The sequence below is a fragment of the Haliotis rufescens genome, unplaced genomic scaffold (assembly GCF_023055435.1).
Source record: "Haliotis rufescens isolate VD_foot unplaced genomic scaffold, xgHalRufe1.0.p SCAF_19, whole genome shotgun sequence".
In the NCBI taxonomy this organism is placed as follows: domain Eukaryota; kingdom Metazoa; phylum Mollusca; class Gastropoda; order Lepetellida; family Haliotidae; genus Haliotis; species Haliotis rufescens.
The window spans coordinates 10512253-10535932 of NW_025963879.1; the positions used below are offsets into that span (position 1 = coordinate 10512253).

General features: G+C 43.1%; 1 protein-coding gene across 2 annotated transcripts in view; it reads right to left on the reverse strand.

The window, feature by feature from the left end:
* The window catches only part of LOC124138957 (metallophosphoesterase 1-like), a 33052-nt gene that overhangs the window by 8361 nt on the left and 1011 nt on the right, over nucleotides 1–23680 (reverse strand). For both annotated transcript variants that reach the window (XM_048398863.1, XM_048398862.1), the window contains exons 2-7: nucleotides 18966–19358; nucleotides 18040–18110; nucleotides 16494–16635; nucleotides 4372–4558; nucleotides 2463–2543; nucleotides 1769–1891 (exon numbers count right to left, since the gene is read on the reverse strand). In XM_048398863.1, the coding sequence (XP_048254820.1) occupies nucleotides 1769–1891; nucleotides 2463–2543; nucleotides 4372–4558; nucleotides 16494–16635; nucleotides 18040–18110; nucleotides 18966–19270 (909 nt within the window). In that variant the 5' untranslated portion in view covers nucleotides 19271–19358. The remainder of the gene's footprint in view (nucleotides 1–1768; nucleotides 1892–2462; nucleotides 2544–4371; nucleotides 4559–16493; nucleotides 16636–18039; nucleotides 18111–18965; nucleotides 19359–23680) is intronic.

The following is a 23680-nucleotide window of genomic DNA, read 5'->3' on the forward strand; positions in this document are numbered from 1 at the left end:
TGGAACTACCCGTATAATCAGGAGATAATCCCAAATATCCCCGGGTCGAGCCTCCACTCGTGAGGAGCGAGGATCTGGTGAGACAGAGCGTCCGCACGGACGTTGTCCACCCCAGGGAGATAAACAGGTATCACCCTGATATCGTGAGTGTCGCACCATAGGAGGAACTGCCACGTCTCTTGGAGAAGCGACAGAGACACCGTTCCCCCCTGCTTCCAGATGGAAGTCATCGCCGTTCGGTTGTCAGTGTGGGAAGGGTCAAGGGGAGAGGTCCGCTTACACGGCTCGGTGCTAGGTACCTCCAACAAGGCCTTAGAGTCCTTGATTGAAGCGTACAACTGAGCGGCCTCTCGTAATCGACTCATCCTCTAGAGAGTAAGCGAGGAGGAAGGAAGAGGATGCCCGAAGGCCTGGGCCTTCGCATCCCCAGGCTGCCCCCGGCCCGAAGCAGAGTCCCGGTCCCGAGGTGCCGGGGGATCAAGGGAACCCACCTGGCTCTGGGCCACAGATCCACTAGTGGAAGCCTCGGCCTCGGTCTCAGAGAAGGTGCCTGGCTCCACTAGGGAAAAAGGTGCGGAGGAAGTGAACGGGCCAGCGCCCGCCACCCCTCCGCTGGGGAGCGACCTCAAGCCGGAGCCGAAACCCGGTCTCGGAATGCCCCCGGGGTAAACTCCCGGCAGATGGGGCATGACTGATCGTCATGCCCCCTTTCTGATCAGTCATGCCCCCTTTCTACAAAACACTTCAGGCAGCTTGAATGCTGGTCCTGGGGTGGGATGTTCAACCCACATCCCGAACAAAGTTTGAAGGTCTGTAAAAAAGACCGTAATTTCTGAGTTGGGTTGGGGGAGGGAAAATAGTGTATCAGTGCGATATTAAAGATCGGAAAGATACATGCAAAATTGTGAAAACAGAAGCAAAGGCGTAATGTAGAGTGCGATTTGTAACACGATACTAATAGCCAATGTCCGTAGTATAATTTTTTAACACCAAAGGGGCGTGTTACGCGCTAAGGTGTAAAACCCGTAAAAAAGGTAAGTGTAGTTATAATCTAGCACACCACCTTGGGTTTATGTAAAGGAAAACCTGTAGTTCAATTCTGTATGATATAACAAAAAACAAAGCCGTTTTGATGGCCTTGGTTTACATGTGTCAGACAGTGGAACTACACAATGGACGCCATTACGGCCATTTGATTCAAATGTACCGTGCACATGGCGTTTCTTCTATTAGAATTACAACACTATAACTTTACAATGCGAGGTATTACCCCTTTGCAAGGAAAGAAATGTACCATACATACAGTTTGGTCAGTCATGGTCTCACAGTGAACGATTATGTTCTTGAAACGTCTTGACAGTCGGATGACATAAAGGAAAGTGATTTGGGTGAGAGTTACTCCGCCTGGCGCGGGGTGCCGTGGAGGGTGAGGCACTGTAAAGGTGGTCATATATCATACACAGTTTTTTGTGTGGTAACATTTTATTAAGGAAAAATGGTTACAACTATGTCATGTAGATTTTCTTGAGCAAGGAAAATGCAATAAGTGCCCCAAGGAGGATTTAATCTGAAAGAGAATTAACAACTATGATTGTTACAAGGAGCATGATAAGACAATGTGATTCTGTGAGGGAAGTAGACAAGAAATATACTGCTGAGTGTAACAGCCTGGACCTCCTGCATGCCGATCTCTCTACATGGTCTCCACAAGGGCATTCCTGGATGGCACATACCAATGCCATCTGACAAGGGACAACTTAATGATTACCTGTTCAGTAGCAGCCTGGGACAAACAGTCCCACTTGGGTTTGAATGGCGTATCCTTCTCATCAAGAGGAGCCGCGTCGGGGGTATCACAGTCTATGTCGGATGTTCGGAACATGGGGTAGTGCTGGAACAACACAATCACAATCTGAACATTGTATGTAGTACATGGTATGGTGTGCCTGGGTATGGTAGGGTGTGTTTGTATGCAGTCTGGATACACTAGGTTGTGTCTCTGGACAGTCTGTGTTCTGTGACATGAGGCCTTAAACAACAAACAAGCAAACAAACAGTATGTTGTCTCTATATATGGTATGCTGTGTCTACATATGGTATGCTGTGTCTATATATGGTATGCTGTGCCTATATATGGTATGCTGTGTCTACATATGGTATGCTGTGTCTGTATATATGTTGCTTCCAAGTTGACTGTACATACCATAACACATGCTTGGCAAATTATATTATTGGACAGTTGAAGGTGCTCATCCAAGGGAGACAATTCCATTGTGACCAATGGCTTAGAAAATCACGGTCCAATCTACAGGCAGGGAGAAGTAACAAGACATTGATGGAACATTTTGGATTCTTATGAACTTGCAACAAACACCTGCTTGTGCATTGCTGATGCATGGTGAGGGGTTAACAACACATCCCCTGTATAAAAACTGACTACAGCTGTCACAACTTGCTCTCACCTGCAGCAAAATAGGCTTGGTGTATGTGAACTGCTCCCACTGGTGACACACATTGTGACTGCTGGAAGACTTCAGTGGATCCTAGAAAAAAAGAATTCATTTGTTACGTCTTGCCTTTCATTTGTCAAGTCTTGCCTTTCATTTGTCATATCTTGCCTTTCATTTGTCACGTCTTGCCTTTCATTTGTCACGTCTTGCCTTTCATTTGTCATATCTTGCCTTTCATTTCTCATATCTTGCCTTTCATTTGTCAAGTCTTGCCTTTCATTTGTCAAGTCTTGCCCTTCATTTGTCAAGTCTTGCCCTTCATTTGTCAAGTCTTGCCTTTCATTTGTCAAGTCTTGCCTTTCATTTGTCATATCTTGCCTTTCATTTCTCATATCTTGCCTTTCATTTGTCACGTCTTGCCTTTCATTTGTCACGTCTTGCCTTTCATTTGTCATATCTTGCCTTTCATTTCTCATATCTTGCCTTTCATTTGTCAAGTCTTGCCTTTCATTTGTCAAGTCTTGCCCTTCATTTGTCAAGTCTTGCCCTTCATTTGTCAAGTCTTGCCCTTCATTTGTCAAGTCTTGCCTTTCATTTGTCAAGTCTTGCCCTTCATTTGTCAAGTCTTGCCTTTCATTTGTCACGTCTTGCCTTTCATTTCTCATGTCTTGCCTTTCATTTGTCAAGTCTTGCCCTTCATTTGTCAAGTCTTGCCCTTCATTTGTCAAGTCTTGCCTTTCATTTGTCACGTCTTGCCTTTCATTTGTCACGTCTTGCCTTTCATTTGTCACATCTTGCCTTTCATTTGTCAAGTCTTGCCTTTCATTTGTCAAGTCTTGCCCTTCATTTGTCAAGTCTTGCCCTTCATTTGTCAAGTCTTGCCTTTCATTTGTCACGTCTTGCCTTTCATTTCTCATGTCTTGCCTTTCATTTGTCACGTCTTGCCTTTCATTTGTCACATCTTGCCTTTCATTTGTCAAGTCTTGCCTTTCATTTGTCAAGTCTTGCCCTTCATTTGTCAAGTCTTGCCCTTCATTTGTCAAGTCTTGCCCTTCATTTGTCATATCTTGCCTTTCATTTGTCAAGTCTTGCCTTTCATTTGTCACATCTTGCCTTTCATTTGTCAAGTCTTGCCTTTCATTTCTCATATCTTGCCTTTCATTTGTCAAGTCTTGCCTTTCATTTGTCAAGTCTTGCCTTTCATTTGTCAAGTCTTGCCCTTCATTTGTCAAGTCTTGCCCTTCATTTGTCAAGTCTTGCCTTTCATTTGTCACGTCTTGCCTTTCATTTGTCACGTCTTGCCTTTCATTTGTCACGTCTTGCCTTTCATTTGTCACATCTTGCCTTTCATTTGTCAAGTCTTGCCTTTCATTTGTCACGTCTTGCCTTTCATTTGTCAAGTCTTGCCTTTCATTTCTCATATCTTGCCTTTCATTTGTCAAGTCTTGCCTTTCATTTCTCATATCTTGCCTTTCATTTGTCAAGTCTTGCCTTTCATTTCTCATATCTTGCCTTTCATTTTTCAAGTCTTGCCTTTCATTTGTCAAGTCTTGCCTTTCATTTGTCAAGTCTTGCCTTTCATTTGTCAAGTCTTGCCTTTCATTTGTCAAGTCTTGCCTTTCATTTGTCATATCTTGCCTTTCATTTGTCAGGTCTTGCCTTTCATTTGTCACGTCTTGCCTTTCATTTGTCATGTCATTTACCTGAGCACATCTAAACTGCTGTGGGCATTACCTGAGCACATCTTAGTTGCTGTGGGCATTACCTGAGCACATCTAAGTTGCTGTGGGCATTACCTGAGCACATCTAAGTTGCTGTGGGCATTACCTGAGCACATCTAAGTTGCTGTGGGCATTACCTGAGCACATCTTAGTTGCTGTGGGCATTACCTGAGCACATCTAAGCTGCTGTAAGACATTACCTGAGCACATCTAAGCTGCTGTGAAACCTCTTGTAATTTAGAGAGCGCATCCTGGCACAGTGAGCACCCATCTCCTTCCAGAGTCATGCTGTTGACTAGCACAAAAATATTGTCTCTGATGCGCAACATCTTTACAGAAGGTGCATTAAATGCTTTTTCAAATCTTCGTTCCTTGTGTGGAGTCATCCTAGGAAGAAAATGAATCCAACATCACTGTATCTGCAGCTGACCTGTCAGCATGATTCATCATCAACATTACCTCAAACTAGTCATGGTGGTAGGGGCATACTGAATAACTGTCAACCCAATACTGGTGAAACAACTGCGGATATAACACACAAATCTTGAAGGTTAACTTAGGAGCTTCTTGTCAGAAGAGTTGACTGTATTTTCAAAGTGGTTTAAGAAAAGCATGACATAACAGTGATTGCCTGATGAGGAAATACTGAAACACTGTTGCAGCAGAGATGCCAACCCCAACTAAGCTTTGGAGTAAAGTGGAATTTCATGTGAAAAAGAGCAATGTTAAGAGTACCATGCCATGACGCTGCATTTTGCTTCGAAATTTTTGCTAGGCATGCATTGACGGTATAAATGTACCTGCACACGCAAGCTGAAATAATTTAAAAACAGGGTTCTAACGCTTAAATAAGAAGAAAAAAATACTCTGCTTGCGTTTGAATGGTTAAACAAGCGTATAATTGACAAAGTCATCTATATCCCCCGCCCATTTTAACACGTTATGGTCCCAAACCAGGTAACTGACCCAACATTTCTCTTAGCCCATGTCAAAATAGCTGCAATGGAAATTCTAAAATAAACATTTCTAAAACTCCTTAATATCAAATGGCACTAGTTCAGTATGCGCTTTATATATAGACATGCAATGTTTGGCAAGGAAATATTTAACAGTTTATTTCTTATACTCCTTAAGTAAACCAATCCTATATTAAAACTTAAATCCAACTTGTTGTCATGGTAAAATAAACAATAAAAATTTCTAAAAGTGCTATATAACAAATGGGCACCAGTTCAGTATGTGCCTTGTAGACATGCAAAGTTTTGTAAGAAAGTATTTAACGGTTTTTGAGTTACGCTCTGGAAACAAACACCACCCCTGTAGAACCTAAGTCCAACTTATTGCAATGGAAACGTGAAAAATAAAAATTTCTAAAATTCCTTAATAGCAAGAGGCACCAGTCCAGTATGTGTCTGGTAAACATGCAAAGTTTTTGTTGGAAAGTATTGAATGGGTTTTGAGTTACGCTCCGGAAACGAACAGCACCCTTATAGAACTAAAGTCCAACTTGTTGCCATGGAAACGTAAAACATGAAAATTAATAAAACTCCTAAATAGTAAAAGGCACCAGTTCAGTATGTGTCTGGTAAACATGCAAATTTTTGTAAGAAATTATTTAATGGTTTTTGAGTTACGCTCCGGAAACGAACAGCACCCTTATAGAACCTAAGTCCAACTTGTTGCCATTGAAACGTAAAACATGAAAATTTCTAAAATTCCTAAATAGCAAGAGGCACCAGTCCAGTATGTGTCTGGTAAACATGCAAAGTTTTTGTTGGAAAGTATTGAATGGGTTTTGAGTTATGCTCCGGAAACAAACTCTACCCTATAGAACCTAAGTCCACCTTGTTGCCATGGAAATGTAAAAAATAAAAATTTCTATATAGCAAAAGGCACTAGTTCAGCATGAATCAAATAGACATGCAAAGTTTCGTAGAGAAATATTTAACGGTTTCTGAGTTATGCTCCAGATTCGATTTCGGGATGCACGCACACACACACACACACGCACACGCACACGCACACACGCACACTCGCACACACACACACACACACACACACACACACACACGGACGGAACCCATTTCTATATCCCCCGCCAACATCGTTGGGGCGGGGGATAATATGACTAAACCACGAAATTGAATTTCAATCCATAAACATAAAAAAACTCGACATCAACATTGAAAAAATACTTGAAAAAAGAAGTTCCATAACAGCATGCAACAGCCTCATCAGTGACATACACCGGGGCCACATTTCAAACATGGATACATATTTTGCATAACTTTGGTAATTATAAATTATAAATCACTTACGAAAGCATTTAATTCAAGCTGTTATGAGGGGACAAGCCTCCGACCCCAGTGTTATTTTAGTGACGTGACCACAAATGACATCAGAAACACTCCATTCATGCCGGACCATGCTCTCCACATTCTTAAAAATTCATCATGTGACAATCTTAACTGTATTGCAGAAAGACAATGTGCTGTTTCGGGTTCCTAAGAAATATCAGTGTGCATGCAATTGGTTAACTGTAAAATGCTTCACGTGATTGGCGCATTAACAATTTGCTATCCATGATATTCTATACATGGAAATAATTTGTGAAAAAATGTCAAAAGTCATAATTTGTGGAGGACAAGCGTAAAAGTGTTATTTTAGGTTCAAAAGCTAATTATTACGCCAAAAGCGTAATGGTTGGCATCTCTGCTGCATGTCCCAGGCTATTCAATGTACTCTGCCACTAACTTCTGCTGGTACCATGGGCTCATTATGGCATGGCTGGCTGAGGATTCCAAGAATAATCCAACTGAGTGCAGGGTTCGCCCTGACGCAGAAAACCTGCGTATTTGACGCATAAATAATTGAAAATACGCTAAAAATATTTTCTACTGCGTCAGTGTTGACGCAATGAAACAGCCATTACATTTAGTAAACTGAGACCTTTCCGTTTGTCAGAAAGAAAATACAGTGATCCCTCGTTACAACGCTACCTTCAGGGTCCAAATAATTGATGAGCGTTATAGATGATCAGCGGTTTAACTCTTTCAACACCGTAGGCCGGTTTTCGGCCAAGAAGCATGGACTCCCCAGACACCGTAAGCGGGTTAACCGGCCAAGCCGTAGTCACGTCAAAATAGTATATATTTTTATGGACCTACCTGTAATATCATTCATTTATTAAATCTATCACATTTCACGATGTCTGAAAATACGTATTCCATTTCAATTTATAATTTTTTATCGATAAATTAAAAAATTATTCACTATTTCCCCGCGATGTTATTGAAAATAACATTCCCCGACACACATTTCGACAACGGGTCCTCATCGAACATGTCAAAGAGCAAAATAAAGGCGTGTTAAACAAATCTTTAAATATATTATACAAAGTAATAAGTAAAATCAACAAAAATATATCTAGAAGTAATCAAGCTTACATCTAAGTTATTATTTCCATCTTTTCTTGCGATCGCGTGTAATATAAGACATCTCGGCTTTCGTCGGCTTGAATTCTCGGCTCGGACACGATGTTTAATGCAAAAAGATATGCGTGAAAAATCTTTGTCACAGCTCGTAACCTAGCACGATACATTCACGAAGTTCCATATTTTTAATATGTATCGTGATTTCCTGCTTAAAACGTTCAGAATAACGATTTAACAAAAACCTTTCGCCAACTTCTGAAATTTATCAAACACGAGCTTGGTATCACAGCTGTAATTTGATTGGCTGCCTTAGGTCACGTCCTCAAAATTGACCAATCGCGAAAATTGTAGCAGATTTCGGCAAGAAAGCTTCATTGGAAATCAATTTTATTCCAATGAAATCGCTTGTTATAACTACGAAAAAAAACCAGCCGATGTTACGAGCGTGTAGATAAAGGAATAAGCTTTCTAGCGATGTGTCATTTTCCATTCTTCGACGAACGTGTTATTCATACGAAGCCTCGAAAACGGGGGTATTTCTTCATGTTACTGAGCGGACAGCCGCTGTTATCGGGAAATGGGTATAATTCTTTTTTAAATGATTTTCCAATTACGTAAACAATGAAAATAAAACAGAAATAAGTAAGTGGATTTTATGAAATCTTACATTTGCCGAAAATCGTCAAGTTTTCGCTTCTTTGGTCCTTAATCTGGATGTAAACAACGTATTAATTACATTTTTTATTTACAACGAACTTAATTAAGTTGTAAATTATTTTATATAATGTGAAAAACATAACTTTCATATTTATAAACCATAGGATCAGAGCTTTCAAATGGTGTATAACATGTAGTGGCAAATATATTTTACAAGCAGGTATTTTCTTTGATAAATGTTGGCTTCATCTATCACACAAGAGTCTCTGGGAACTCGGTGTCCCAGCAGTAAACACTTCTGTTTGACTGGTGTTGAAAGAGTTAACGAAGGTCGAGTCGCAGGTGGTAGACAACCAACACAACAGTATACATGCTCTGCCTAGTACCTATCACGATCTACGTTGCACTTTTCACAGTTTCCAAAAAGATTAGAATAGAAGTTATTTATGATTCATAGTGTAAAAAAAGATTTATCGAGTATTAGGCCCAATATACTTGACTTTGTGAATCAAAGATATTTATGTTACAGTTAAAATTATGAAGAATATAAAAAGTTAAAATCTTACCTTCTTTATGTTTACTTAATTTTTCATCCTGATAGCGAGATTCTGAGATTAGTTCATATGACTCCCAAAAATTGATGAATGACTCCTAATCTGAAAAGTTGGGGGTCATAATGACTCCCAATTTTTAATGTCTAGGGCAAACCCTGTGAGTGTCCAAACTTTAATTGGACGTTTCAATCACTTATTCACTATCACGTGTTTTCAAATGAAATTTACAAGTACTGACACTACTTTTGACACCTCTAAAATTGAAAATTCGGAAGTTTTATCTCTTGATTACAAGACAGACTAGCGGTTCTCTCGTTATATACTGAGTCAAATTAAAAACTTCACATTTTTAAAAGTAATCTCATATATGATATACAACGGACAAATGTATCAGAGAAGGTAATTTTTAATCATTAATGTTCAAAGAAGGATTTTAATTAACGGTGGTAACCATAATTTGTTCCAAGCACCTACAGTATTCAGTAATAACATCAACAGTTTAAATCATAAGTCCCAAGCACAAGAATCTGATGGCACACAAGTTCAGTAGCGTGTATGGCCACCATGTGCGTTGACAACTGCCACACAACGCCTCCACATTGACCTTGTGATGCTTGTGAACACATGATTGGGAAGACGACGCCATTGTTGCTGCAAAATGGTGCCAAGATCTTGCAAATTTTTACAAACCTGTAGAGGTTATGAATTCGCTGATGAAATCTTCCTTGGGGCACCTATTGCATTTTCCTTCCTCAAGAAAATCTACATGACATAGTTGTAACCTTTTTCCTTAATAAAAAATGTTACGACACAAAAAACGACGTTTTTTGTATGATTTACGACCACCCTTACGGGGCCTCACCCTCTACGGCGTCTCCCGCCAGGGGGAGTAACTCTGACCCAAATCACTTTCCATATGTCTAATAATGACGGAATGTGGGGAGGTTGGTGGCCGTGCCCCAAGGAGGATTTCATCAGAGAATTCATAACCTCTACAGGTTTGTAAAATTCTCTTTCAGATTAAATCCTCCTTGGGGCACCTATTGCATCAAGATAGACTCCTAAAGATAATATAGGAAGTGGCATCCTTCAGCAACAGGCGTAAATAAATAAATTGTATTTGATTATTCAACAGAATAAAACATAGAGTTCAATAAATGGAACCAACCTTATCCTTTAGGCACCACCGTCGAGAGGCGGGGGCTAGAGACAGGGCGTGGTCGACCATATATTATGATAAAACCTGTTTTTGCGGCTTGTCATAAGTTGAGAACTCGAAACCCCCCCCCCCCCCCCCCCTCACTTTTTTGAACAAGTGATATAGGGGCGTAGATCACGAGAGACTATAACCCGCGCTAAGCTAGGCCAGAGGGTCCCCGAGGATCGAAGGAGTGCGTTTGCAAATACGAGTATGATCGAGTAGTAAGGACTGATATTTATCGACCGCAGAAGATAAAATTCGGACCATTACTGAGCAGTATAACCGGAGGACGGTCTAAAATCTCGAAGGCTCAATTGGCTAGAGATGTAGAACTTTGCCCAGTTTGGAGAACTGACTGACCAAACCGAGCACGCTCGCTTGAGTGTTTGTCGAGTTGGTAATGTTTGATGAACGTGCTCGGCTGGCTCCAAATAGCCGCAGAGCAGATCTCCTCAATGGGCAGAGCTGCGGCGTACGCTTGTGACGTAGCCACTGCTCTAACCGAATGAGCCTTCAACCTGGTAGGGGGGTCCCTGCCTTAAAGCGTGTACGCTGTACAAATGGTTGAAACTATCCACCTCGAGATAGATTGTTTGCTCCCAGGTGAACCAGCCTTCCTACTGCCGTAACAGCAAAATAGTTAGTTATCCTTAGTTCTGCTAATATAGGCCTTGAGGGTCTGTGCGGACATCCAAGACATGAGCATGTCTTGCAGTGGTCCCCGACGAGGAAGGCTGTGAAAGAGAAGGTAGCTCAATAGGAGCCTTCACGTGGCGTGTGCGACCTTAGGACGGTAAGAATCCGGCAGCCGAATACTGACCCTGTCCCGGTGGAAGACAGTTCAGGATCGGCTGACATTGCATGAATGTCGCCTACCCGTCTGCCGGACGTTACCGCCACAAGGAACACTGTCTTCCAGCTCAACAGCTGAAGAGAGAGAGACGACAGATCCCGAAAGGAATGACCGGACAGCCAATCAAGAACGATTGACAAGTCCCAAGGGGGACTGATCCGGTCCACACCAGCTAAAAAGCTCTGCACTAATGGGTGTGCACCCAGAAGTGCCCCGCCGACAGGGACGTGAAAAGCTGCAATAGCTGTAGAGTACCCCCGGACTGTCGATGCGGCCAGGCTGTCATCTAGTCGCGACTGGAGGAACTCAAGCACAGCTACGAGATCTGCAAAAAAGGGATCTGCAATCCCTCTATCGACACACCAGCACGCATAGCAGGCCCATCTATCCTCGTACTGAACGTTTGTCGAATCCCTCCACGAAGCCAGTATTGTGTCTGCAACTCGTGCAGGAATACCGCTCTTCTGGTGGCGATTCCTGACAGTGGCCAAGCCACCAACTGAATCCTGGGATTCGGGTGGAGGGCCCCGTTCTGGGATAGGAGGTCCGGTCGTAAAGGTAATAGAACAGGAGGCTGAGCCAGAAACCTGAGTATTACTGGAAACCAGCTCTGCGCCGACCAAAGAGGTGCCAGGAGCACAAGCAGTCGCGCAGGCTGAGTGGCTAGCTGAGACAGGACCTTGGAAATCAGAGGTACTGGGGAGAATGCCCACAGAACTCTGTCCGTCCAATCTAGCTGGAAGGCGTCCGGTGCCACCGACCTCGGGTCGGGGACTTGGGAGCAGAACGTTGGTGTCTGGTGATTCACCCCAGACGTAAACAGATCCACCTTGAACGCCCTGTATAACTGGGAGATAATCCCGAATATCCCCGGTTCGAGCCCCAACTCGTGAGGAGCGAGGATCCGGCGAGACAGAGCGTCCGCATGGACGTTGTCCACCCCCGGGAGATAAACAGGTAGCACCCTGATATCATGAGATTCGCACCATAGGATGTAAGTCATCGCCGTTTGGTTGTCCATCTCTAGACGAACCACTTGGCCACGAAGCAGATCCAGGAAGCTTTTGAACACAAACCTGACCGCTCTCAGTTCTAGCACATTGATATGCAGTTTGATCTCCTGCTGGGACCATAGTCCCGAGGCAGTGTGATGGTTCAGAATGCCTCCCCAGCCGGAGAGTGACGCGTCTGTTTGAGCTGTGAGAGACGGAACAGTGTGTCGAGGGGGAGCCCCCGGGACAGATTCCCGACCTCGGTCCACTACTGAAGGTGTGTAATGAGCCACTGCGGACTCTCGAGCACAGTCTCGAGATCTTCCGAGTTCGCCTAAAGTCGACGGAGTGCTTGTTGAATGGGTCTCATTCTCAAGTGCGCCCGCCAAACCACATCCACTGTCGCCGCCATGTTGCCCAGTAACTGGAGCCATGTACGAGCAGTGTGTCTTGTGGACAGAAGGAACTGGGAAGTAACACTTCTGACCTTGGCAATGCGATCTTGTGACAGAGATACAAATCCGCTCACTGTGTTGAAATTCACCCCTAGGAAGACTAGAATCTGAGTAGGGCTCAGATCTGACTTCTTGAGATTGACTATCCACCCTAGAGTGATCAGAATGTCTATCACTTCTTGTGTAGCTATCTGACTCAGGGATTGCGATAGTGCTCTTAGTAACCAGTCGTCGAGGTACGGATGGCAGAACCGACCTTTCGACCTGGCCACTTGGGCAGGAATCAACATCAGCTTGGTGAACACCCTCGGGGCCGTGGAGAGCCCAAATAGAACCCTGAACTGATAACACCTCCCGTCGATAGAAAACCTCAGGTATTTCTTGAACTTAGCCATTCTCCTGTCTCGACAGCTGAGATCACTGAGCGCAGTGTCTCCATCCTGAAGGACGGTACCTCTATAAGTTTGTTCAGCCTATCTCAGATTGAGAATAGGCCTGAACCCTCCTGTGGGAAGAGTCAAGGGGAGAGGTCCGCTTACGCGGCTCGGCGCTGGGTACCTCCAACAAGGCCTTAGAGTCCTTGATGGAAGCATACAACTGAGCGGCCACTCGGACCACCTGCTGAGCCCCAGGGAAGAGGGTGGCACCCATCTTATAAGGCAAAGCAAGGAGGTCTTGGCGTGTGGAAGTCGAGTATTTAGATACCGACATCCACAGCCTGCGCATACCCATAACAGCGCAAATCATCTGCGGGGCACAGCTACCAATAGTGTCCCGCGCAAGATGACTGTGAACTTCCGTTAGTTGTGCAGCCAACTCCGAGGAGTCAGCCGGCCCCTCCCCCGCTAACTCCCTGTGTACAGCTGACAGATAAGCGGAGTGTACGGACACACGGAGCTGTTGGCATGCATTACGCTATTGCTCCTCGAAGCATATGTAAGCAGCCTTCAACTCCACACCGCACGCGGGAAAGGGGGGCAACTGCCGGCCCTGCTTGACCTAAGTACCCACTGGTACCTCAAAGTCACTATCCTCTGCTAACAAGTACCGTTTTATAAGTTCGGGCAGGTCGAACTTCCTGCAGGCACCCGACAACAGAGGGTTGATGACTTCATGCACCAGGGAGGATAGAACACGGAGCCGCACCTGGGGCGCCTTGCTAGGAGCAAAAGCGTCCCCCGGAAGGCGGAACTCAGTCGGATCCGACTCGGGCACGGGCGCAGCCACCTGAGGCAGTACCTGGACAATCCTGTCCCGTACATGCCTCAACAAGGAAACGAAGGAAAATATCCCCGACGTCTCCGAGTCCTCCAACCCCCCCCCCTCCTCCATCCTCTCCTCCTCTCTCGATTCCGAGCTGAAGTTAATAGACTCTTCCCTTAGAGATGAAGCAGACAAAGTTGGAAGGGGACGCCCAAAGGCCTGGGCCCTCGCATCCCCGGGCTGCCCCCGGCCCGAAGCCGAGTCCCGGTCCTGAGGTGCCCGGGATTCAAGGGAACCCACCTGGCTCTGGGCTAAGTATCCACAAGTGGAAGCCTCAGCCGCGGAAGAGGCGTCAGGCTCCGCTAGGGAAAATTGTGCGTCGGTAGTGCACGGGCCGGCGCCCGCCACCCCTCCGCTGGGGAGCGACCTCGAGCCGGAGCTCGGATCGTCCCCAGGACCAAGTGGCCTGCCTCGGCCGACGCCGGGCATAACACAAGGTCTCGAAGCCGCGTCCGGGGCCGACAATGGGGAAGGCTCAGCCCGTAGCTGAGACTTCACCTCCTCAATCATCGACGCCATCTGCGACTTAAGTAATGCAGAAATGTCTGCCAAAGACAGTGCAGGAGAGTGTGCAGTGCTTACAACAGGGACCCTCGAGCCTTCTCCCCCGGGAGCGGAGGAGACAGTCTCGGCAGCTTTCTTTACTTTTTTACCCATTTTAGATGGGTGGGGTGGGGGGTGGGGGGGTCTTAACGGATCTGATATCTACCCCCGCCTTTAAGAGACCTTTAGAGTGGAGCAAGTCCACTTGTCTTATCTTTTGGGCCCGGGGGGGGGGGGGGGGGGGGGTAAACGCTTTGCATATCGGGCATGACCCATCAAGACCGTAATTTCTGCGTTGGGCAGGAAGGGAATTGAAGTGTATCAGTGCGATATAAAGATCAGAAAGATACATGCAAAATTGTGAAACCAGAAGCAAAGGCGTAATGTAGAATGCGATTTGTAACGCGATACTAATAGCCAATGTCGTAGTATAATTATAACACCAAAGGGGCGTGTTACGTGCTAAGGTGTAAAACCCGTAAAAAAAAAAGGTAAGTGTAGTTATAAATTAACGCACCACCTTGGGTTTATGTAAAGGAAAAAACTGTAGTCCAATGCTGTATGATATAACAAACCCCAAGCCGTTTCCAATGGCCTTGGTGTTACATGTATCAGACCGTGGAACTACAATATGGACGCCATTACGGCCATTTGAATTCAAATGTACCGTGCAGGTGGCGTATAATTACAACTCTATAACTTTACAATGCGAGGTATTACGCCTTTGCAATGAAAGAAATGTACCATACATACAGTTTGGTCAGCCATGGTTCTTGTCGAACGATTAGATTTCTCTTATTTGTCTTGTTGAAAAACAGCACGTCTGTCTCATACAGATGACATAAGGAAAGTGATTTGGGTGAGAGTTACTCCCCCTGGCGTGAGACGCTGTGGAGGGTGAGGCCTGGGTGGTCGTATTTTATACAAAAACGAAGTTTTTTGTGTGGTAACATTTTTTATTAAGGAAAAAGGTTACAACTATATCATGTAGATTTTCTTGAGCAAGGAAAATGCAATAGGTGCCCCAAGGAGGATTTAATCTGAAAGAGAATCTGTGGTTGGTTCTGGAGAGTGCGCAGACTTCTGCCAAGAGCATCCCAGACGTGTTCGATGGGATTGAGGTCGGGAGACCTTGATGGCCAGTCCATGACGTTGACTCCCGCATTCTGAAGGAAATTCCTTGTCAAAATTGCTGTGTGGGGTCTGGCATTGTTGTGTTGGAAGATCAAACCGGGTCCATGTGCTGCCATAAAAGGCAGAAGTTCTGGTGCCAGTACCTGGTCGCGGTAAACAGCAGCGTTGAGATTGCCACGGATGACAAGAAGCCTGGAACGTGCATTGCCGCAGAAAGCACCCCACACCATGACACTTCCGCCTTGAAATCTGTCAACTTCCTGTACACAACACTGGGCGTAACTTTCATGACGGCGCCTCCACACCCTCACCCTACCATCAGCAAATCGAAGATTAAATCAGGATTTATCACTGAAGGCGACTTGATTCCAATTCCTCTGAGTCCATCGTAAGTGTCGCTGTGCCCACAATTGACGTTGACGACTGTGTAATTGAGTCAGAATCGGCCCGCAGTATGGCCGTCGTGCTTGAAGGTGAGCAGTTCTCAGACGGTTTGGAACAGTTTGTGCACTCAGTCTACCCCTAAACAGTTCATTTCTGGTTCATGTAGCCATCAAAAATCGGTTACGGAGGTGACGTAAGACAATCCGACGATCCTCTGCATGTGAAGTCACACGTGGTCGACCTGGCCGAGGGCGATCAGCGGTGGTACCCGTTTGCTGTAGACACGTCTGTAAATCATAAACAGTCCGTCGACTACAACCCATCGTCCTTGCGACTTCAGCTACGGACGTTCCCATCTACAACATGCCGATGGCACGTTCACGTTGCACATTTGAAAGGCATGCCTTTTGTTTTCTCATGTTTTTCTTTTTTTGTTAATGACTGCTAACAAGTATGGCTGAAAACACGTGCAGTATTATGGCCACGTGACCAGTTGCACGTGAAAAAACACTTTTGCCACTATAACGCTGTGCACATGATTTTCATCGATTCACCTGCACAAAAATGGATGTTATCTGAAGACAATACCTGGCCATTACTGTTTAAATACACAATAAGGGCCCACAATGATAACTGGTCAAAATGTTAAAATTTTAGGATTGTGAAGTTTTTAATTTGGTTCAGTATATTAATTTCAGAAACTATCACAATAACACCATGCAGTGTTAGAAACTAGAACTTGACCTATCCAATTTTCACAATGTTTTCTTATACATGTCATCAGTATGACTTAAGTCTAAAATGAGTCAGTCGTGATGACTGATGTAACTGTTTTCTATAAGCTCCACTCACGCATAATGAAATCCAATGTCGTGGTTCCCAACCACAAAATACATGTCTGTATTCTGGCTTGTGGAAAACATTTTCTGGAACCTGTTGACATGGTCTTGGAACTGTGAGTCTGAACACCATTTTCCCTCATCCAGCAGGTCACCTGAGAAAGGAATGAGACTTGGTAAGCAGGCGCAGAAGTGTCACAACTGTTAGAAACAATTGATAATATCCCCACTTACAAAACTAAGCTGGCACCCGAAGTAACAAGTGTTTCTCTAGATTGTTCAGCATGACGAGTACCCATGAGGAGTATGTGGGACCTCTGTGTGTGTGTGTGTGTGAACATGCTGATGACCTACAGCCATGAGCAGTGTGTGGGACCTCTGTGTGTGTGTGTGTGAACATGCTGATGACCTACAGCCATGAGCAGTGTGTGGGACCTCTGTGTGTGTGTGTGTGAACATGCTGATGACCTACAGCCATGAGCAGTGTGTGGGACCTCTGTGTGTGTGTGTGTGTGTGAACATGCTGATGACCTACAGCCATGAGCAGTGTGTGGGACCTCTGTGTGTGTGTGTGTGTGAACATGCTGATGACCTACAGCCATGAGCAGTGTGTGGGACCTCTGTGTGTGTGTGTGTGAACATGCTGATGACCTACAGCCATGAGCAGTGTGTGGGACCTCTGTGTGTGTGTGTGTGAACATGCTGATGACCTACAGCCATGAGCAGTGTGTGGGACCTCTGTGTTGTGTGTGAACATGCTGATGACCTACAGCCATGAGGAGTATGTGGGGCCCAGAGTTACAGGTAATCTTATCATGACAGCACTGCAATGTGTGTGAAAATAAAGGGAAGATTATGTCAATGCTTGATTAGGCGATTAATTTTTATTTTGTTGGTTAATAGATCAACCGATATAAAAAATAGCAGTTAATAAATTAATATGAAATAAGTTAACATGAAATACTACACAAATTAGTTATTAGAATATTCATTGCAAAATATGTAGCAAAGTGTATTTCACAAAGATTTGAAGTGATGTAGAGCGATACGAGTTACTGTCCTATATGACACATCTGGTTGCGCAGTCATTTCGGCAGGGAAACGGTGACATTATTGTGCCTCATGAGTGCAGTTGAGGGACATGCACCCGGGAAATTAAAAAAGTGTGACATTAAGACATTTTTTTTCATTCACCGACATTGTAAGAACAAAAAAAATCCTGTTAACCAACTTTCCAAATTATTAATTGCCTTACTTGCAATATAGGAAATGTGTGTGTTTGAGTGTTATATGGCACATTCAACTGTATAACAGCCATATCAAGGCGGTTTGCAAACAACTGAATCTCAGCCAGTGCTTGACAGCAGGGGTAATTAGCCATCCCACCAGGAATGATGACTCACAATCAGCAAACACACACTTTACAACAAACAAAACGTGAATTACATTTTGCTCTTATGACAAGCTTGGGTACTGGGGACTTATTCTGCCCCGGAGCATGGCCTGAGCCCATGCTCACTAAGAAACTACAGACAACAATCTGATCCTGGTAAGTTTACCTAGAACAAAAACCACATCTGGACTGTGAATCAACATACTGGTCTGAAATGCTCGTTCCATCTGCCATTCTCTGAAAAGAAATGTTTAATCAGTAAACATGGTAACAGTGCCAGCTTGGAAAGGTGAGGGCTAGGGGAGGTAACTTTAGTCGGTGACCTTGTGGAGAGTGCCACTTGAGGAGAGGTGGTTCATTTGTTAGAAAGTTCACAGACAGAAGGATATTTGCACTAAGTTGTATCAGGATGAGAAATAATTTTGAAATCCCAAGTCATCCATTCGTCTTGAGACATGACACCTCATTTCTAATGTTTATTTTTGTATGTAAATCCCCAATGAAAATTCTTCATCTATCGTCTATTATCTTATCCATGAGTCAGCACATATCCTTGAATGATTACCAACAATGACAAATAACTATATCACTCAGTATTGATGAATCAGATTGGTTTGCTATAGTTTGCTATAGCCTCCCACAGTGTCATTATGGCCACTTGTCCGTTCAAACACGGTGTAATGTAGGGGGGTGGGGGGCATCATTGACGACAAATAACATCTGGAACTTGATGACAGCAAACAAAATTATTGTGTGCTACAAGTGGTGCTCAAGAGATTTCTGATGAGTTAATAATGTCTACCAGGTCTGGCTCACTGTTATTATCAATAATATCATATTTATTTATATAAAGGGTCTTGTTTATTTCAAAAGACAATATCTAAGCAATAGTGGGTAAATTATTCACAGTGACAGACCAGATGACATGCATGGCCCCTCATGCAATCGACATATTTGAGTGCATAATTTTAACACAAACTGAGCAGGAAATAGCTGTAATATTGCTGATGTGGTTTTAAGCAAAACTCACTCACATAACACAAACTGAACACCAACTTTGTTCAGGCGAAAAGTAAACAAAACTTGGTGTACCTTCTCAACCTGTCAAACCAGTGTCCGTGTTTTCCCAGCAGGTGTGTATCTGCTATCACCATAACTCGCAGAGGGTGGAACTTTGGAGGAAGTGTCCTGTCAAACATGTCATTGTTCAGCTGAGGCCAGGTGCACTGGAACAACACCACGTAGTAGTGCACGAACTCACAGTAACATAGTAACAAGCCCACAAAAAGGATAGTCCTGAACAGTCTATAAGATCTGAAGTACAGACAGAAGTTTCCAGGAAACTGACAGAGCCATGCCATGATTTGGACCAGACATTCGCCTAAGGGGCCAATCATGAGGCCAGATGTAGAGTTGTCTCCCTTAGAACATCTGCCTCACTCTTCCTGGCCGCAGCTTGTCTCCGTCACTGATGTAAGGCTGCATCTGAAATTGAAAGTAATTGGGTTCAAATAGGGTTGGAGAATAATTATTTTCACAGATATTGCAGTATACATTCAGACACATTACTCATACCATACACGCTTCAAGAGGCATCCTGGGTGCTTAGGAAAAAGGGGGCACTTCCTAACAAAACATAACAAGTTAAATGAGTTTTTCAGAGATTGATACTAAAACTCTAAAAACATCCTGATGGATACTGCAGTCTAGGATTCAACAATGTTGGTTTTGTGTGTTTCCAGGTGTAATGGTGGTGTTTTCACCAGTAACTTGACTTTTGACATAAACCAAAAATAAGCAGTCTTGTGAAACTTACCCAGGATGTATCAGGTTTGAACACATATCTTGAATGCTGAATGTCTGCTGTTCAATCAAATGTATTGTCAATGTCATTTACAATAACGTCCCTTAGTTCCATCACTGTACTCGATATGCTTACACAACAGTGTGTTCACACAAAGCAAAGATAGTCAAGTATCTTTGCTCACATTATTTCAGTTCAAATAGCTATTGCGTAGTGACACTGCACATATTGATCGTAACATTTTTTGCATTTGAAAGACGTTTGACGTGGCACATGTACAAAAAGAGTGAGTGAGTGACTGAGTTGGGTTTAACGCAGTTTTTAACAGTATTCCAGTTATATCGTGGCGTGTCAGCTTAATGTGGGAGGAAAGCCCGAAGTGATGCAGGTCTCAGATGTTTACCACTTCGGTGAAACCCACGAGCATGGGTATGGTGCTGACAAACCTAGAAACATAATCAGGGCGAATCGGGATTCGAACCCACAATCATAGGTTTCTGGCGTGCCCAAGGGACGCAACTCTGCACAGCGAATCGTGGTGCCTTAGACGACTGGGCCACCCGTGCCCCCATACAAAAAGAGGACCAATGACTTGAATGTTGTGTGGAATTATTGGCAACTGAAACTGTGGTACATAGACTTAAAAAAGATGTTATAAATGTGACCTGATTATTTACAGACAGCAATTTATAGCTGGAATATTGCTGAGTGGGGCTTTAAACAACAAACAAACAAAGATGCATTCATCTTCAGAGGCAAGGGAGGTAACTGACATTAAAAGTCCAGTTTCCAACCTTGCCAAACTTGGCAGGAATTTCTGGGCTGGATCGTAGTGCCACCAGTGGCTATTACGAGTTACGTCCCTTCTATGTCCCTCCTACTGACTAATCAGATTCTACTTCTCATCTGCTTCAAACAAAATAGCGGCATCCAGTGAAGACGGTCTGATTGATAATAAAGATCTATATTGTAATAAAACATGTCCTCCTTCGCAATGTGCATCAAATCACGTGAGCACCTTGATTAAAAACATGAAAAGATTTTTTAAATATTTGTTGTTGCCTAATGCTAATAGGCAGTAGACATGCTTTGCAAATCCTGCAATTGATGGATATCTGCACAGCTTTTTACAAATTAGTCCAACCAAAATCACGAAAATATAACTCCGTAATTCCAGCCTAATTCGTCAAGGGTGGAAACTGGACTTTTATAGTCAGTTAACCCAGTTACATTTAATACTGATTGAAAGTAAATACAACTGTCAAAACTACTAGAGAGGTGAAGTAAAATGGGGTTAAAAGTCTCAAAATAATTGCACTTATGTGTGGACGTGCATGCAGGTGTGTGTGTGTGTGTGTGTGTGTGTGTGTGTGTGTGTGTGTGTGTGTGTGTGTGTGTATTTTGTTTGTTTGATATTTAATGATGCACTCAGCAATATTCCAGCTATATGAGGTCTGTAAATAATCAAGACTGGGCCAGACAATCCAGTGATTATGAGCACTGATTAATGCAATTGGGATATGATGACACGCATCATTCAACCAAATTTAAGTCAGCGAGCCTGACCACCCAATCACATTAGTAGCCTTTCACGACAAGCATGGGCTGCTGAAGACCAATTCTAGCCCAGATCTTCACATGAGTGGTATGTGTGTGCTTGTGCTAGTCTGGATAAATATAATGCTAACCCACTTTGATACCATACTGCTGGGGCCATTTCCACCAATTTGTTGTTGTTTTTGAGAGTAATTTTCCGTGCCTTTTGATGTGGTGCTGTTTTACCTTAGAACCAATGGCACATTTCTTAAATGATATTATAACTTAGTATTATAATGTTCACTGCCTCCAGACTCCATGTAAATAAATTAGTCAAATGTATCAAATGCAAGCACTGTTTAACCTTCAAGAACCATGGAAAATTAATGGTGGCAGAATTTCAGGAAACTTACTGGAGTTGTGCACTTTACCAGGTGCACTTTTTCGGATTTCACTTAGCACCTCATGGAGGATTGAACTCATGTTGCCAGCTAAGCTAGGCTAGCAAGTTAGTTTAATTGGCCATCACTTCACTACGAGACCACAGGCACTGTCAAATATAATTTGTGCTCATTTCTCAAGGGATTCGCCCCTGATTGTTTACCTTTAAGTGTATGCACAGTAGGCATTTTCTCTGCAAAATTCAAAACTTGGTGAAAATTGCATGGACTTTTCCTCAAATTACATTTAACTAATTTGTCAAAAGATATAGCTAGCCTTACCCACCGACATATCCTACCTCACAACCTGACAATGTATAAGGATTGTAAAGGGAGGTTTGACTGGCAATTGATGTCCAACCCTAATGATCGCGAAGGGGCGTTTGATGAAAAGGGTACCTAACACTAATGAGTAGAAAGGGGTTCCAAGGGATAAGGATAGTAGGGGGTAACCTGCCCTAACGCAACTGGTGAAGAGGTAGCAATGCTCATGGCAAGAGGAGGTAACTCTTCCTGCAATTATTCTCAAAGCTGGTTTACCACACCTTGGAGGGTCGGTTCAAAATCCCATCTCTAAACTCATTGATTAACACAGAAAGCGGGAAAATCAGCGTACATCACAAACTAGGATAAGGGTTGCATGCGTATTTCATAAGCTGCTATTTTGAGAATTTTCTTCGAAGTTGAGTTACTTTGATGAAGTCAACAGTTATTCTTAAAACTATCAATACAGCCGAATACACGATTGTAAATAGGTTTATTCTCTTCTGCAATCATTTGTTATAATTTTCAGTGTGTTGTAGATGTAATTAATAAGGGACAATATATAAAAAAATAATTAAATCGGAACTCACCCTACTTCTATTAGCAGTATGCAGTTTTTACATGACTACGCAGTTACTTCCCTTCGGACATGTTTCACAAACACTACAGTATTTGTTTTCAACAATCCAGCAACAATCCTCGTAATTTGAGACAGTAAATGTAAGAATGTTGTATTGGAGATTATATTTATGACATTGGGGTATTTTTTGCATTGACAAACTATGATATGTGTTTAAACTAAGTTGTAAAAATACTAAAGTAACTGTCACATTGTCAATGTCATGTGTTTGTGACTGAAACATGTTTATTATCATTAAAGAACGTAGTTTTAACGTAGGTAGGAGGAACAATTATGATGTCATATATATGTGTTACAATAAATAACTAAATGTATGTTTCAATTAATGTAAAGTACAGTGAACTTGTATGAAATATTGAACACCAATTTGAATCATGGGGGATGGGGTGGGGCAAATTGGATGATTGGAATAATCTTCTTGATACTAACAGAAAATTGAGAGATTGTGATCTGTAACATCAACTTATGCTCAATGTTTGCCAGAAAATAATAAGGTTGCACAGTGGCTTCATGATCATTTTGAGTGTGAACTTTGTGAGCGAAAGATTTCTTCAAGAGAAACATTGCATCACTTGTTCAATTCAGCAGTATTAGGTAGTAGTAGTGGGTCTGGTTCCTTTTCATTGCTGAGATCAAGATCCAGGAACGTAGCATTGAAAAAGCAAAGAAAAAGTTGGGAAAATAAGCAGTGAAGGTTGAAAATGTTCCCATTACTTGAACAGTTGCAACTTATTGACAGCATGAAAGCACAGCTTGATGTGAGTGTAGTTCCAACTAAATTTCAAACAAATGGGTTAGTATTTGAAATTCACAAATTTGCCCCCGGAAACCGTCAAATGTTCGCTACGTGGGTTGGACAGGTTTTAATGTTCCCCTTCAGCAGCTTAATTTTAATGCCTTAACGAGAAAGTTTCACCGAATAAAGCAAGAAGATAAAAAGAAGAAAGGACAAGTTAAGGAAAAATATAGAGCTGAGCATTTCATTGTGCCAGTACAAACTCCTGAGAGAACGAGGTCAGGTTATGGCATTGCAAGGCCTTGGACATGAAGTTAATAGCCTGAAGGATGAAGTAAGCAAGTTAAACCCACAAATGCAAAACAAGAAAGAAAAAATGATATCTCT